The following is an 18,039-nucleotide window of genomic DNA, read 5'->3' on the forward strand; positions in this document are numbered from 1 at the left end:
AACAAAATAAAATGCTTTGCAACCTAGCGGAAGTGAATAAAAGCACAGAAGTTTGGGGAACGAGATGCTGGAGAGCAACTCTGCGAAGAGGGATCTGGGGGCTCTGGTCAACAGCAAGTTGAACACGAGCCAACAGTGTCCCTGGCAGCCAAGAGGGGCAACCATGTCCTGGGTGCATCCAGCCCAGCATGGCCAGCCGGGCAGGGAGGGGATTGTCCCGCTCTGCTCTGCACTGGGGCGGCCTCACCTGCAGCACCGGCTGCAGTTCTGGGAGCCACAGGATTAAAAAAAGATATTAAGCTATTGGAGAGTGTCCAGAAGAGGGCTACGAAGTTGGTGAAGGGTCTGGAGGGGAAGTCGTATGAGGAGTGGCTGAAGTCACTTGGTTTGTTCAGCCTGGAGAAGAGGAGACTGAGGGGAGGCCTCATGGTGGCTACAGCTTCCTCACAAGGGGAGGAGGAAGGGTAGGTACTGGTCTCTTCTATCTGGTGACCAATGAGAGAACCCAAGGGAACGTCAGGAAGATGTGCCAGGGGAGGTTTAGGTTGGACATGAGGAAAAGGTTCTTCACCCAGGGTGTTCTGGAGAACTGGAACAGGCTCCCCAGGGAGGTGTCACAGCCCCAAGCCTGACAGTGTTCAAGAAGAGACTGGACAACGCCCTCAGACACATGGTGTGAACTGTGGGGTTGTCATCTGCAGGGACAGGAGCTGGACTCGATGATCCTTGTGGGTTCCTTCCAACTCAGGACATTCTATGATTCTATGATTACATAACATTTTATAATTTGAAATAAACAGTTTTCTATTGTTTACAATTGTAAACTGATATGCATTTACATAATCACTGAATTTAAGCAGGTAGAAGAAAGCATCTGTCACTAAGGACGCAGTACACAGACTTGCACAATCCATGTGTAAGACAACGAGATGAGAATGAAGCATGTGCCACCAGACACAATACAGCAGCGAGACAACAATATCGCTGCCATATTTAAGAGAACGCCATCTGAACATACCAAACCACAGTACCATGGGATCTGAACACAGCAATTGCTGTCCACAGTAAGAAAAAATGCCATGCTTTAATGTGGCAATCTTATATTGGAAGACATGTATGTTGCTACTGAGCCATTGGCATGTGGACCTGCAAAATTCCTGATATTCTGTGAACGTTGTCTAATGCTCAACGGCACCTGCTATGAGGCAATCCAGCCTGCTCTAAAAGAGTAAACCAAAGAAGCCTAGTAAAGACAGAACTGCTCAATGTTTCTATAATTTGTCCATCTGCAGATTTTGCAGTGCTTCTACGACAGTGATACAGTGGTAGCAAGAAAACTTGTGGAGGAAAACCAAAAGGAATGAAGCTGATGAGCTAATGCAGTGCCTCAAACGAGTTACCTGTCATTTGTAATGGAGCACAGTCGGCTAGGAGAGAAATGAAAGGACACAAAGTGTAAAATTGAAACCACAAAGTGATGTTCTGGAGGAACGAAAATGAAGGCAGCAAGACAGAGAGAAAATTGCATTTAAACCCAGAATATTTGAGTGCAAAAATACCTATTGTAAATTTTAATAAAAGTAGTTCCTTTTATGTAAAAGTTTCCCTACACAGAAAAGCGAAATGGAGATAAGCTAGAACTTACCTTTCAACTCACAGGGTAATACCAGTATAGGTCCCTGATGAACCCATTTGTTATTATTTCATCTATCCTAACCTACTCTGTCAGGGATTAAAACTAAGCTAGAAAGTCACCCTAATTTTGGGATTAAAATAACTCCATTGGGACTCATTTCGTATGCCAATTCAATTATCACACTTAAATGGTCAAACTTGTTTAAAAGAAGTAAAAAGCCCTACACTAATATAATTCACCCTGTGACCCATGAATGACAGATACAATATTGTTGTCTGCTATTGCTAACAGAGAGAACAGTACCGGTCCGACAGATAGGCATGGTTTGTGCACCACACCAATAGTCATCTTAGTAACTTTATAGCATATTAGAATTAAAGCTGACATTTTTAATATCTTCTTGTTGCTGTACACTATTTGGAAACTGCGCATTAGGAAAGGATGCACATCTATCTCAGTTAATGTGAGTTGGGGACTTCTTAATGTCATTGCTGATTTATTATTATTACTTTAAGGGTAACACTGCTTGGCACTACAGAAAGCAAAAATTAAGACACTTTCTGCTGTGAAAAACGCAGAGTGTAACAGACACAAAATGCTGGGGAGAGAGGGCAAGCGATAAGAAGGACCACACATTTTCTAAGAACACAGCTTCTAGGTCAACTCCTATCTTGGTGAATGCTTTTCCATCTGCATGGAGATACTGTCTGCACACTTCAAAACTAAACAAGCTTTCTGTTATGGATGTATCCAAACACGTTATTTAGACTAGACTAAAACATACCACTAACTCTGGATGCTAAAAAAATAACACAGTAACTAATTGCACTTTGTACTTACACGGCTTTTCAAAATGCCGATGTTAACAAGGAAATGGCATCATGCTATTCAATAAATGAAGAAATGAAGGTAAGAGCAATGATGGTCAAACATCAAGGAAGTGCCTTGAGGGAAACTCAAAAGGTTTCCTCAACTCAAGTTAACTGCTTATGAGAGCGCATGGTTCACTGCTAAAATAATCCTGAAACAATGGCCAAGTTTCTCTTTTAAACAGCAGCAAGAAAGTGTCAAATACAGGAAGAAAGTGTCAAATGTCGTGCCTCAAATCTACTACTGGTTCAGTAGGAAATATCACATAAGAAATAGGAGGGGAAAAAAAGCCAAGAAAGTTGTCTTTAGAAATAAGAGTTCTGAATAATGTATTGCGTGGTACCTGGAAAAATATGAAAAACTTTTTTTTTTTTTCTGAACATGGCCAAAGAAATAGATTTACAAATGGTAATCCTTCTGAAGCATTGATATAGTATTATATGCCATCTGGTGTTTTCCAGATAATGTAAGATAATGTATGTTAATGGAGATCTCAGAGCTAGAACCAAAGAAAGGGCAACATGCTGGCCACTAAGCGTGCCAAATTGCCCTGTCCCTGTATAGATATAGACAGGTAATTGTGGCCATTGGGAACCTGGGGAAGGAAAGCTTCTCCAAGTGGGAGGCCAGCTGGAACAGAAAGATTTATTTTTCTTCTGGGGACAACTTCTGCTTCCAACTGTGGTGGATCGATCCTGGCCGGCAGCTGAGCACCCACCCAGCTGCTCGGTCATTCCTTCTCTCCTTCTCCCCTCTCGCCAGTGTGATGGGACAGAGCATAGGAAGAGCAAAAGCAAGAAAACTTGTGAGTCAAGAGAGAGTTTAGCAAGTGAACAGGAAAAAAAAAAAAAAAAAGCCAGTGTTGCAAAGGCAGTAACAACTCATCACCTCCCACAAACAGACCAATGCCCAGCTATTTCCTGAGCAACCACCACCTTGAAAGACACCCCTCTCCTCTCCCCGTTTCATCCTATACCCCTAGGTTTTACTGCAGCTCATGATGCTATATGGTACAGAATATCCCTTTGGCCAATTCAGGTCAGCTATCCCCATTGTGTCCTCTCCTAATTTCTTGTCCAGTCTCAGCCTATTTACTGAGAGGAGGTGGGAACACAGTGGCAAATAAAAGAGAAGATTCAGCTGTAATAAAAATATTGATTAGTTACCAGCACTGCTGGAGCCACAAATCCAGACCACAGCACCATGCGGGCTGTTATGAAGAATGTCAGCTCCACCCCAGCCAAACCCAGTTCACCAATGTATAGGGGAAAAAAGAACAAGGAAAAGCTTCAAGCTTACGTAGGCAGAGGGCAAGCTCCTAAAAAGTTTAATGTTTTAAGTGTACACACTGAATTTAGTACTCTCTGAGGATTTGCTTCCTGAGCCAGCTGCAGCGCTGACACTGCAGTGGCACGACTGGAGCCTTGAGCTCCTACAGGTGCATGGGTTGATTTATGTTTTATCTCTGGAAGGGATTTTTTCCCCAAAAGTACTCCCGGTGAAATGTCTGCACTCATCATTCTGGAATCATGTATGTTACCATAGGCAGATTAACTCTTTACGGCCACAATACCAAATGACACAGGACACAACAGAGACTGAACCTCAAAAGCATAACTATTCTCTGACCTAGGACTGATTCACACATGCAAAACCATGACACGGGTCATTTAAATAGGCTGGAAAAGATTTTAAAGTTGAAGCATTTACGCGTAATATAAATGTCTGCCACCTGCAAAAATCCGTCATTTTCTGGGATGCTGAACCTGTCACAGAAATTAAGCAGAGCAAACAGCGAACTAATTTAGAAAATATATTTTATTCATAAAATGACTAAACATTGGTGCATATACAAAATACCCCGGAGCTAGATAATTTAGTCCCTGAATACAAAACTCAGAATATTTTTGTTCTTCCTTCAATACTGAAAGTTAAAATAATAACAGAAAAATAAGATGATATCCAGACTGGGTGCTGGGAAGCCTCAGCTACTTGGTTTTGGATGTGTAAAACCCAGAGAAGGTGTCCAAAACTTTGCAGGGTCACTTCTCACGTTATCATCATTTAATCATCAAATGGGTAAAGAGCATGTTAACTTTCTTGATATTCAGGAATTTTCAAAAAACTCCTCCAAGAAGAATATTCCCTCCAGAATAGATTCTCCCAAAATATATCTGCTTTCCTAAAAGGTAATGTGGTGGGGTGACCCCAGCTGGATGCCAGGTTTCCACCAAAGCTGCTTTATCACTCCCCTCCTCAGCTGGACAGGGGAGAAAAAAATATAACTAAAGGTTTATGGATTGAGATAAGGACAGGGAGATCACTCAGCAATTACCATCACAGGCAAAACAGACTTGACTTGGGGAAATTAGTTTAATTTATTACCAAACAAATCAGAGGAAGATAATGAGAAATAAAACCAAATCTTAAAACACCTTTCCCCACTCCTCCCTTCTTCCCAGTCCCAACTTCACTCCCAATTTCTCTACCTCCTCCCCCTGCGCAGCACAGGGGGACAGGGAATGAGGGTTGTGGTCAGTTCATCACACATCGTCTCTGCTGCTCCTTCCTCAGGGCAGGACTCCTCACACTCTTCCCCTGCTCCAGTGTGGGGTCTCACCCACAGTAGACAGTCCTCCATGAACTTCTCCAATGTGAGTCCTTCCCACAGACTGCAGTTCTTCATGAACTGCTCGCTCCAGTGTGGGCCCCTTCTATGGGGTCACAAGTCCTGCCAGAAAACCTGCTCCAGTGTGGGCTTCCCAAAGGGTCACAGCCTCCTTCAGGCATCCCTGTGCTCCAGCCTGGGCTCCTCCATGGGCTGCAGGTGGGTATCTGCTCCACCAAGGACCTCCATGGGCTGCAGGTGGGTATCTGCTCCACCAAGGACCTCCATGGGCTGCAGGGGGACAGCCGGCCTCACCACAGGCTGCACCACGGGCTGCAGGGGAATCTCTGCTCTGGTGCCTGGAGCAGCTCCTGCCCCTCCTGCACTGACCTTGGTGTCTGCAGAGCTGTTTCTCTCACATATTCTCACTCCTCTCTCTCGCTGCAATTGCTGTTGTGCAGCTGCTTCTGTTTCCCGTTTCTTATCTGTGTTATCTCAGAGGTGGTACCACCACCACTGATGGGCTCAGCCTTGGCCAGCAGCAGGTCTGTCTTGGAGCCGGCTGGCTCTATCGGACATGGGGAAAGCTTCCAGCACCTTCTCATAGAAGTCACCTCTGCAGCACCCCTGCCACCAAAACCTTGCCATGCAACACCAATACAGGTAGCATCTTTATTTTAAGAGTTTAAAGATGGATGTTGAAAAAGCCAGCCTACATAAACAAGCTTTCTTTTTTTTTTCTTTTTTTTTTTTTATACCTTTTGTATACATTTTGAGAACACAAGAACCGTCACACTAGGTCAGATGAACCATTCCAGTGCCTGACACTGATTTGTTTAAGGAAAACTGCAGCTAAGCTAGGCAGATATGGGACAAGACCCTGAAGGGATGAGGGGTCCAAGAGAGATGGCTGATATTAAGGGATCACCTCCTTCTAGCTCAAGAACAGTCCATCCCAATGAGCAAGAATTGTGGAAAAAATGCCAGGAGGCATCTTTTCTGCTCCTTAGCCTATGCACTTATACCATCCTGTTCCCTTGAACAAGGGAAGGCAAAAATTGCTGTCAACTAAGTGAGCAATCCACTCTGAAACTAAAAGTGTTAACAGCTTCTATGTTCCACAGAAATGCACTGTCGCTCCCATGGAAGGCGGCTAAGCATCCACAACAGAGAACGACAATTTAAAGTAGCTGTATTGACTTGCTACAAGTATCTTTCACTCCCAGCAGTTTCTGCAAGGCCAGCCTTCACCTACACACTTTTTATTTGAATTTGAAGGAATAATTATTCTAAGTAACCATAAAACCTTAATTTTCCAAAATATTATCATTTTTTTAAAAATCTCCATGAGGTGTAGGAATACAGAAGCTGTCTTCCTTCTCTCCCAAGAAGGAAGGTAAATCTTAATGTGGAAACAATATACATGATAAACATTTTATATTTTAAATTTGGACCTCTAACTTTACCAGAACAAACAAAGTAAAGAACTTGCCTTAGTAACCATCACATTAAGTATTTTAAAACCTCTTTTTGCTACCAGTTGTGAATTTGCCTAAGGACATACAGGTCACTATCAAACCCTGTCTAAGTACTAAGATACATAGGTATTTTCTTTTTGGCAATGAAGAGACAATAATAGTCATCCCAGCTGGATCTGACAGGACTGACAGGTAAGTCACTCTTAGAATGATGTCTAAGAATGTACTATATGCAAAAGTTAACTCTCTCTGTCTTTGGTTTTGAAACACATCCAAATATGAAGAATAACACACCACACCCCCATTTTGTTTTGTATTGCTAGTGGATTTTTTTCTAGAAGTGACACCATTGGAAGTTATCTGTACACTTCTGCTAAAAATGAATTTGAGAATTGTTTTTGACACAGGTATCTGAGTTCTTCACATCTTCAAAAAGGCAACCTGTAAAAGGAATCAAAAACAATACTGTGATTAGTCTCAACGCTGCGGGTAAAACAAAAATGTTTCATTGTATTAACTGAAATTACATATTATAATAATCTTTTCACTTAACAGAAAAAAACAAACAACAAAACACTAACATAATGAGAGAGCAGAGGCTATATTTGAGAGCAGTGTTACTTTCCCACCACTTTTCTACCTAATATATTTCTCCTAAAAATTCCCAAGCTTACTCTTTTTGCTCAAGAACTGCACTGGCTGCTGAAATACATATCAAAACCTCTTTTTTTCCCAGAATAACAAAGCACAAGATGTTCATATTGTCTAACTTAAAAGGCTATTTGATAGTATTTTGAAACCAGCTTAGATTAAATCTTTGATCCATTCCCTGTTCTGCCCAAGTATTAGCTTGTTTGAACAGTGCTGTCACTGTAAGTGAAATCCTGATTCCAAAGTCATAATGAAAAGTCCAAGGTCATAAAGAAAAAATGCCTTACATTTTAAAATGACCAGGAACCAAAATCCTATCCTAGGGGAGAAGACAAATACTTGTATATGATCAGAGGACAGCAAATGATGTACCTCTTATTTTTCGTGCATTAAGTGGACTGTCAAGTCTAACAGCTATTTAGAGGGAAGGTGATTTGTCAAATACATGAGACCTATAGGATTTCTGGTGTCCTAGCTCAGTTGTTCTTGGTCACACGCATGCAGCAGTTTCCCCTGCATGGTTTTGGCTTTGTTTAACCTTCTTCAGAGCCTGTAGGATACTAACTCAGAAAGTTAAGTTAGCTGACTGGAAACACAATCATGTGTCCAGATTCTCATGTGCCAAGGAGATTGCTTCCGATATTCAATTAGGAGCTTTGCTGACAACAAGGACAGAAAAAAAAGATGGACAGATTCCACCAATGAAGCACCAAAAAAAAAAAAAAGACTACCACATTACACGGTCTTCTGAAAATATAACCTGTTTCTCCTACCCCATGACAAATACACAAGTAAAAAACATTTGAGACATAACATAGCACTTCTTTTTTTCTCTACAAGAGCTTTCGACAGTCACTTAAGTGAAGATGCAAATTATCATCAAATACTACTTTAGATTTTCAGAGCTGACCCTCAAACACCATTCTACTTGATACTGTGACTAAAGAATGCATGACACGTGATCAACCAGAAGGAATTGAATTACAGTATAAAATATGAGTGAATGTTCAGAACAGAGGTCAAAACAGAGTAAAACCATATATTTTGGACCCTCTGCCCAAAGAATATTTGCGAGTCATATGTCTGCTATAGAGGATGTTTTAACATATCTAAAAGCCTTCTCGAAAATCATTCATACAAAGGATTCATGTCTAAAATAACATGACTACAAGGCATGAATGGGACATGACAATAGCAATTCTTGGTTAACAATCAAAAAAATCAAGTGATTTCACTTCCCGAATGTCTCTTCCGCTACTGTAACACTAACAGCAGTAACCTATTAGAAAGCTGCAATGCTACTACATGGAAGGGTTTGTACAGGTAAGACAACCGAGATCCCCCAAAGCTTCCACAGTTCTGAATCATTCTGGTTTTTTTTTTTCTAAATTGAAACTAAAATTCAGAAACAAGAATTTTCAGGTGGAACATAAATTTTCAGAAACGTCTGTAGGCAAAGCAAATAGCAGGATGGCCAGGGTAGAAGTTTGCCAGCTTTCCCACAAAAATCTCATCACACTGACATATTCCCACTGAATATTTTCATTCAGCTCAATCAGCATTTTCCAACAGGAAGTTGCTACATCAAAAACATTTCTGTCAGCTCAGCCAAGGGGTGTTGTAAAGGCTGGAGACTACTCATCGTGTAGAGAAATTTATCCACTAGGCCAAAGACTCCCACCCTCAAAGGTATAAATTGAAAGGAAAGTCAATATCCCTGTCACCTTTCTCATGATTTAATTGCTCAGATGAATAGAGACACGCATAATTAAGAGCAAATGTAAAATCTTACCTATGCATTAAAGTCATAAGCAACACAGGCTAGGGATGAAATCCTGGCACCAATTTAGTCAATTAAGACAAAACTCAATTGACTTTAACAAGGTGAGAAATTCGTCCTTGCTTTGCAAGGAAGAAAAAGCAAAATCAAGAAAAGCAATAACCATCTCCGTAGACAAGATTCAAAATTTTAAAGATTCTTCTACCTGAGGTTGCAGGTTCCTTTGATACAGTTTTGAGGTATCATTAGAGTGGATATATTTGTTTAATTTGACTACTTGCCATATTTTATAATGCATGAAATACACTTTTTCACTCCTTTGATGGGATTATTTCAACATAATGTTTCCCTAGACTGCTAGGCTCTCCTACTGCCCAATAAAATGAAACACATCAAAAGGAATCATTTATCACTGTCTCTATTTACGTTTACTACCAACGTGAACAAAAAGATCACATTAGATCATCCCTACAGTTGACATAGCCAAAAAAAAAGGGATAACACATGGAAATCACAAGCTGTTTAAAGAACACCTGCAACATATGAAGATGTCCATGAAAAACAAACAAACAACTGAAACTAAACACTTAAAAAGTTCCATCCTATCCAAAGTTCAATACAAAGCATATAAAATATTTCTTTATCATAACTGGCACTGTAGATGCTCTTGGATCTCTAAACAGCAGTTAACTACATGGTCTACAAAATAAATGAATTACTATAGGTTAGAAAGTGGGTCCTAGTGGTCCTCTCCCAATTCTCCAGCTATTAGGATACTTTTTCTGCAGGACAGACAAACACTGCCCTCTTCCAAGTCTAGTAGCAGCTCTTTCAGTGAAGTCTGCAAATCCAGTATTTCACTGCTATTAGGGCACTTTGAAAGAAAAATAATGTGCTGAACAGCTATCTGATCTACAAACTGAGGTTTATCACCAAATTCAGAATAAAAGTCAGTTCTCTAATCAGTTTATTAAAGGATTTTTATTGACCTTATCTCAGCATGTTGTCCCCTTCTTAAAGCACTCGAGATAGCTAATATTAATTCATCGTTAAGAACTGATTTCTGTACTCCAGCACCCTTACTTATATGACAGAAGACATTGGTTTTTTTCATTTTCTCTCAATTATTTCTGAAGATGATAATCTTATTCTACTTCAAAGTATCAAGTGCATCTCAGCACTCCGCCCCATTAGTTTCCACAGAGCCGGAAGTTGCTAAGACCTCTGGATAATGAACATAAACTCTATATTTTCAAACATTTTAAGATACATTAATACAGAGGGAGTAGTAGAGTACCACAGGCATACAAATTATATCTCACAAAACCGCTTTTTGTGTAAACAATGAAGCAGTAAGAACTTTGCTAAAAGCTTTCAGAGCCAGGGTAAGTTAAGAAATCCAGGCTGTGACATTTGATTCTAGAAGCTGTGCTCTCAGCTTTCCCAGGAAAATGGGAAAACACAAAATATCAAACTGTTAAGCATATTCCAGACTACATGGGAGTGGAACTGAGGACTGAGAAAAGCATCCTGACAGAGAGTGTACTTATGTGGTCAAACTTTGCAACACGTTACCCAGACAGGTTGTGCAACCTCCATCCTTCTTTTGCAGATCCCAAACTCGACCGGGGGACAGGCCAGGGCACCCGGCTCTGGCTGACCCTGCTTGAGCGGTGGGGTTGGATGGGGACATCTCCAGCGGTGACCTCCAGCCTCAGCCTTTCTGTGACTCTTGTGACAATTTTCTACGTACACACACACACAGGCGAGTGAAACAGCAGCACTATGCTGGTGGAAATTCTTTACTATAAGCTACAAAACCAGAAGTTGGCAATATTCTTTCCTCGGTAGGGAGAACATAGTTATGGGGTTATAGGTTTCAGTCTTTCTGAAACTTTCTAATAGCATTTTATTTTATATAGTGTTCACCAAGCTGTGCCTCAAAGCATTTTCCTGACTTCATACGAGAAAAATCTTGTGGAAAACAGCAGGGAAAAGGTATTTCCTACTGAATTAAGCATTCAGTAACAAACACTGAGGACTAACAGGTGAAAGAAAAAAATTATAATTTCAGAAAATATTTGAAAAGCTATGGAGACCTAATGAATGAAGGAGATAAAAGAAGGCAGTTCCAGATGGCAGAAGCTGCTGGAAAGAAACCTCTTCTACCCAAGCAGTAACGCTGGGTGAGCAGGCAGAGTGGATGACTGCTGTACGAAAAGCAGAAGCGTGACTAGAGGCAGCTAAACAATATATTTTAAAGAAATGCAATTTGCAAATCCAGTACATACAATCTGTCTTGTGGAGCTGACAACAGATAGAGGAAATGCAGCAACAGGAGAAAATTATTTTCTCAGCTAAGCAAAGGAAAAGTAGTTCAATCTTTCTATCAGCGGCAAGAACCAGAAAAGAAGCAAGATCCTTATTTCAACAAAACAGGAAAATAACCCGGATGCCAAAGGATGCATTCCCATGCTCTAATACCAATTTTTAAACTGTTCTTATGTTTGGATTCTCTTTAAAGGAGACCAAGTGAACCATGCATAAATAAAGATCTCTGTGTATGTCTCTCAAAGCTGGGGACACAGAATTTCTAATGACTATGTCTCTCCCAAGAGCTAAATAAAAGTAGGTAGAAAATACACTACAGAATTTCTCTTCAGTATTAGAGAGAGTATTGTATTTCTGTTTACTCCTGCATAATTATAAAGGGGTTGAAAGTAGTTACATATGCTTTGGTTTGAGCAAAAGAAAATGAACCTGCGAATACTTCCTGCAACATAACAACTCTGGTTTTGCTTTTCCATTGCACACCAAAGAATAAAACTGCACCAATAGACTCAAAACTGAAGCTTAAAGACATAAAAGACATTTTACTGTTGTCGTCTTTGAACATCAGACCAATTTTTAAACGCTACCACACATGGTTCATAATGCTACACTGTGTTTTAGAAGAACTCAACGTAAACTGCTGTCTTAAATCATATGTGCTGCAAGCAGACAATCTGTACATAAACAGATACTAATGCTTTAATCCCGCGCATGTGCTATGTGAAACCAGGCATGATTGAGTGAGCAACTGAAGAGGAAATGTTGATTATATGGCAATGAGGCTGCAGCCTACAATCAATGTCAGATGCTGTATTTATTTCCACTCAAGGCTGACAGGTAATCAAGCAATGCCATGCCATGCCATGCATGTGTGTGGGAAGAGAATGACCTTCCCAAGAAGACATGGACAGCTGTGGGCAGAGCTCTGCTCCCAGATCAGCTGTGCTGGTGGAAGGTGTTAACTACACAGGGTCAATGGTTTCCCTCTGCCACAAGTTACTGTTCCTCCCTCCCCACAAAATGCCAGTTCAAGCTTTCTACCTAGTGTCTGGTGAAATCAGACTGGAATGCTAAACACTGGGCTGTGCTAACTGGATGGATTTATCCTAGAAACTAGAAAAGGAGGGCTGGCACAAACAATGCTGCTGGTCAATCACAGGGGAGAGACTAAGCTCTGGTGGAAATGAGTGAAAAGCTGAGAATAATGTTCCCTTTACATGTACAACTGGATTTGGAAGATAATGTATGTGCAAAGCCTCAGACCAAATTCTGATTCACACAGATTTGTACTGCCATGAAAGCTATGGGTAGTGCTAAGTGTTATGGTTTAAGCCTTAATAATCACAGCTAATGCAACTGCTTGGATGGTTGTAATTATAGTGCAGTCAAGATACCTTCTACATAGAATACACCTCTACTTCAAAAAAAGAATCAGAGGAAGTGATACAACCACGTTTGTGTGACTACAACTGAGCCTACATGTAAAAAAAACCCCTGTATTTAATAATGCACACGTACAGCTGCAGCAACAATGTGCATAAACACATAGAGAAGGCCATAATCCTGCCCTATACATTTCTCAATGCTGTAAAATAAATACAGATTAAGGAGTGAGATGATTGTAAAGCATCTGCACCATGTCCAGGTCCCAGCTCTAAAAATACCTGGTTTCTGATAATCTCTGCTCTAAGTTTGGTGTTCCCACCAGTGCTGATGACAGATGGAGGAGCCAAAGGACTTCTGCCTTCTCTGAGGTGCAACGCTCCTCTTCCCATTCCTGCACCACCAGCAGAAGCAGCGATGTCTTATAGCTGTTACCATTACCCTGTGGATTAGCAACTATCAGCAATGGCTGATTCTAAATAACCACACTAAAACTTAAGAGTTCCCCTGCCTACGCATACTGCACAGTTTACATATTCGCTTTCACCTAACGGTCAGGGACCAAGTCTGCCGATGCACAAATAACCTGTTCCAGAAATACGTTTTGGCACCAGTGTGAATGAACGGACACAAAGCAGATGGCATTAGATGAGCAGAGACGTGAGAGAACATTAACTGCTATATTTACACTCGCCCCCACTGAATCACTGAATCCACAGACCCATTAAAAAGCAGCTGCCTTTTCCAGACTGAATGTTACCAGGTTGTTGCATATTACCCCTACACTTCTGAGGCTGCTCCTGGGAAGTGTAAAGGCATTTTTAGAGGAAACTGGAGAGGAAGTCAGCGTCTTCACTACTGGAAGAATAAGAGGAGCCAGAGGTGTCCCTACCTTGACAGTGTAGGATTTACGTGCCTTAAGAAGACCTCCTGGTAGCCTGCAAACACCCTGGTGGTGCTCCAGCTGCAAAGATGCCCTCAGTTACATTTATGTTTAATTCTCTTTCTTCTACACTGCAGGCTCTCAGGATGATAGCTGAACGTTTCATCACTGTGTGCCTGTTTTCCCTATGCCACAGAGGTAATGTAAGTAGTCTTAGCTGCGCTAATATCCCCTCCACAGCCAATCAATGGCAGCCACTCATCATAACATGTCAAAAATAATTGTTTCAGGTTCTCTCAGACAGGAAAAGTTTCCCAAAATGCTTTAAGTGGTATGCAGTGAGAAGTCTGGTTTTGAGTATGTATCAGAACATGAAAAAGTGTTTTATATAATTACTCCTCCCTCGCATTTTTGGCCAAAGCAAACCAAGGAACCACCCACCTCTGCCCATAGCAGCAGAACTTCACACCACTAGGCTCGTAAGACTTAAATACTTTACTGTGGAAAACAAACAATTTAAAACAAAAATAGCACTAGAGAACACAAGTCCATTGAAAAGGTCACTGAAACAATACTACGATACTACACAGATTGACTGAACAGATACAGTTCACCAAGCCCAGTTTCAAATATTTAATCGAATAAGAAGCTAAATCTACGGTCAGTATAGAAGCCTTCATGACTATCACTATCATGCCTGAATTCCAATGGAGACGTAAAATCAAATATATCCAGAACACTCTCACAGCGAAACATGGCAGTGCTGCCCAGGACTATGTGGTGATAGCAATAATGAAGTCAACAGAAGCACAAGTTGTGGAACTATCTAATCCTGACAAGCTAAAACCCTGAAAATTGGGTTGAAGAATGTGGGTATGTGGAATGGCATCTTTGCAATCTGACAGTCCACTGACTCCTATGGGGCTCAGATTTGGATGTGGAGGAAAGGACATTTTGTGAAGGACCCTTACCTCACTCATTCCACAGGAGGTCAAGTTCATTCTGTCACATCTGCATCTGCAAGGAACTTCCCCTCTCAAACAGAAGTTGTTTCAAGCAGCTCTAAGGTCTTACAGGAAACATATTTTTGGTCAGTGCTATACTACCACCGAAGCAGAGGAACACAGGTCGCAACAAAAGCTGGAGGAAATTTGACTTCAGTAGACCTATCATCTAAACAGCCAAATTCCCCAGCACTTCAAGGCAAAGGCTGGGGAAAGGCAAGTCCTGGACTGTGCAGTGTGAAAGGTGCTGTAGATCTGTGGGCTTTCCAGGCTTCATTGCAGGAAGAAACTTACTAGAAGAACATCACTCTGATAAATCACTTTCTTCTTCTGTCCAAGCTGGGGAACATATAAAATATAACCATCCATTCAAGCAGAGATTGGTTTCAATTACTAGTGGAATTAATTGTAACCAAAGCAAGGATTTATTTTTTTAAATATGATTTTTCAATCTGGTAATGCTCCTTCAGGATTTAAGAAATAAATCCATCTATAAATCAGCATGCATTCTTTCAACTAAACCTTCCTGAAATTATTAATTTCTTATAAGAATGAAGTTGGATTTGAAATATGACAGAGATAAATGAGAAAAAGCAAGAGATTCCTCTGAAGTCCCAGGCTGTGCACGTGCACTGCAAGCTATCTCTCTGCTAACGTAACAGTTGCATGCTGAAGCTTGCCCAAGCTTTAGAGGAAAAACTATATGCAGCTGCAAAACCAGCAGAAAATAGACCTCTGTGTGTTTTTATTTCATATGAAGAAAACCAATTTATTTTATTATTATTATTTTAGACCAAGTAGTTCTTTGTGTCAAAAAAGTAAAAGGTTTTCTGGGTTCTTGTTTTTCGAGTTAAGTTGAGAATGCTATTAATCTTTTGTTTCTTTACATCTAGACACAAGAAGCCCCAAAACTTCATGGCTTTTTGTCTTTTGCCTAGCCTTCCTCATTAGCCTATACCACTTCTATTTCCACTGCAGATGTTAACTTCTTGTGGCAGCCATCATTAAGACAGGAACAGAAACAGCAGTATTTTTTACCTAATTAATTACTGATCCAAAGCGAACCTGGCTACAAAACACACTGAATTTAGGATTTTCTTAGTCAACACCAGAGGATGTTTGATTTTTACTGTTGTAATTACCATGCCAAACTTCATACTAATCAGGCAATTTGCGCAGCACATATTTTTCTGCATCGAGTGGCTTTAAGCTGCTGTAGAAATGACATTTGTTTAAGCACATACTTGTGTGGGCAGTTGGGGGACACACGTTAACCTAAAACAAACAAGGCACTGCAAGCTGCTGTGTCAACCTGCAGCACGCTACCTACATCCTAAAGCTAGAGACGCGAAGAAATTAAACCTCGGCACACCAAACTGGAACATATGATGCAGCTCCTAAAAACTTTTTAGCCTTGCTGGAACGTGTTGCACAAGGCTGAAATAGAGAAGGTCGTGTTTGCCGCCCTCCCAAAGACCTGCACTCCATTCACATTTCGACAGCAGAATTTGCTCTGGGCTGATTTCCTCAAAGTCATGCCAGTCTAAGGCTCTGTTGTGTTTTTGGAGATCTCAGGCTATGACATTTCTTTGCGCTCTTGGGAATCTGTTTCAACTGACCAGCATCACCAATACCCACACACGGCTGTATCTTCCCCAGAAAGGGAAAGGGGTGACATGCTGATTCCACTGTAGTGTCTGGCAACTGCACCTCTTACAGTATTTAAAAAATGAGGAAAAGAACGAAAAAAGCCCTGATCAAGGCACTATGCATAGTCTGATGTCTTTCAAAAGAAAGGCCTAGATAGAGAGACATATGGATTTATTTTGTTGACCACGAAGCAAGTGAGTTGTACCTAATTCCAGAGGGAATAAATAGGGCCAACTAAGCGGCAACATAATCTCTCTTCAACAGTATCATCGAATAACCTCTCTCAAAAGTGACCTGATAAGGTATGGTGCATGTCATGTCAGGCGTGAGACTGGAGATCAGTCAGCACACTATGCAGTTATTTCTCTGATGAGATTCTGGCTTACCCAGATGTGTGATGTTCTGGTATTTTGCATGGCTGTTGCTCTCAATTAGATGCTCTTTGGTGGTATTCTCTGCAACATAATTTATCAAGCATCCTATCTCAGCAAAGTACCCTGTTACTGTATTCCAATCCTATTACGACTTGAGAGGGAAACACTAACAAATGTGAAAGAGAAGCTCTGGTTTTAGGTCTTTACTACACAAGAATATATTCAGCTGGTTTCTAAACTGGCAAATGTCTCCTTCCTTCCTCTCCTCCTGTCCCTTTAGCCATGAAGTATTGCAGCAAACTCTAAAACATGAAGGTGACTTTCAAGTGCTGCATCATCCAAACCAGAAAAATTAATAATATAGTCTTCTATTAGCAGTTTATTTTTCCAGCTCAAATGATGCCTTCAGCATAAACTAACATTTTCTCTATTATTCCCTAATACTGAACTATTTAACACATTAACTCAAATATTCTTTCTCCTATTTTTAACCACTACCCCAACATCATTCTCCTCATGCCAGTCAATCCTTCTCCCCTAAACCCACACAATACACCTTCAGTCAGGATTTACCTCCAGCCTGTGCTACAGCTCATAGGCTTCAGTAGGAGACGCAGTCTTGTTCATGCTGTTTTTCCCTAGGAAAAGCAAGATTACTACAAAAATAATTATTTGTTTCCCAGCTGCAGCAGCAGGTAAAGTCTGCAAGCCAGAATCCCTGTCAGGGCCTGGCTGGAGATGCCTGTTTCTTGCTTGTGGTTTTTGTCTTTTTTCTTCCCTCCTTCCCTGGCCTTAATAGGGGGAAAAAATAGCAGGCTAAGATCATTTCAGGTTTAGAAGCAACAAGGCGGAAAGCTAAAAACAACAAAGAACTTAACTGGGAACATAAGGAGAAAGAAGGAGAAAGCAGCATCTCTTGCTAAAAACTGAAATGTAGACAAGCATTTGCACTAAATACAACAGATACATAATTGGTTTGGTGCATTATCAAGGCTATCATACAAGTATCAACTGAAAAAAGGATTTGGGTTTCCCTCATGCTCTCTACAACTCTCGGTGTAAAGGCAACACAGTTATCTGCAGGATTCAGCACTGGCAAGACACAAGGGCCATCAGATATTAATGTTGTAGGTCAATGCATTTTTGAATTTTAAATTAATGAAAATCAATCATTCTCTCTTTGTCCAAATTTAGCTACCTGATAAGAGTCTGTGTGAGGCCACTCGCAAGACAACCTTCTCATCTCCTACACCAAGATGCTACAGAAAACCCAACAGACAGGCAAAACTGACACGAAAAACTACACAGCAACACCAAAGGTCACCTGCTCTGTCTTCAAACCGACCTGTCAGCAAAAGTTGTATTAAAAACTATTGTGGTAATATGCTTTA

At 40.8% G+C, this 18,039-nt stretch overlaps 1 protein-coding gene across 2 annotated transcripts in view; it reads right to left on the minus strand.

The window, feature by feature from the left end:
• Positions 1–4,356: 4,356 nt before the first annotated feature.
• The window catches only part of UBE3D (ubiquitin protein ligase E3D), an 82,309-nt gene continuing 68,626 nt past the window's right edge, over positions 4,357–18,039 (minus strand). For both annotated transcript variants that reach the window (XM_065631298.1, XM_065631296.1), the window contains one exon: positions 4,357–7,033. In XM_065631298.1, coding sequence (XP_065487370.1) covers positions 7,013–7,033 — 21 coding nt within the window. In that variant the 3' untranslated portion in view covers positions 4,357–7,012. The remainder of the gene's footprint in view (positions 7,034–18,039) is intronic.

This window comes from Caloenas nicobarica, chromosome 3 (genome assembly GCF_036013445.1).
Source record: "Caloenas nicobarica isolate bCalNic1 chromosome 3, bCalNic1.hap1, whole genome shotgun sequence".
In the NCBI taxonomy this organism is placed as follows: Eukaryota; Metazoa; Chordata; class Aves; order Columbiformes; family Columbidae; genus Caloenas; species Caloenas nicobarica.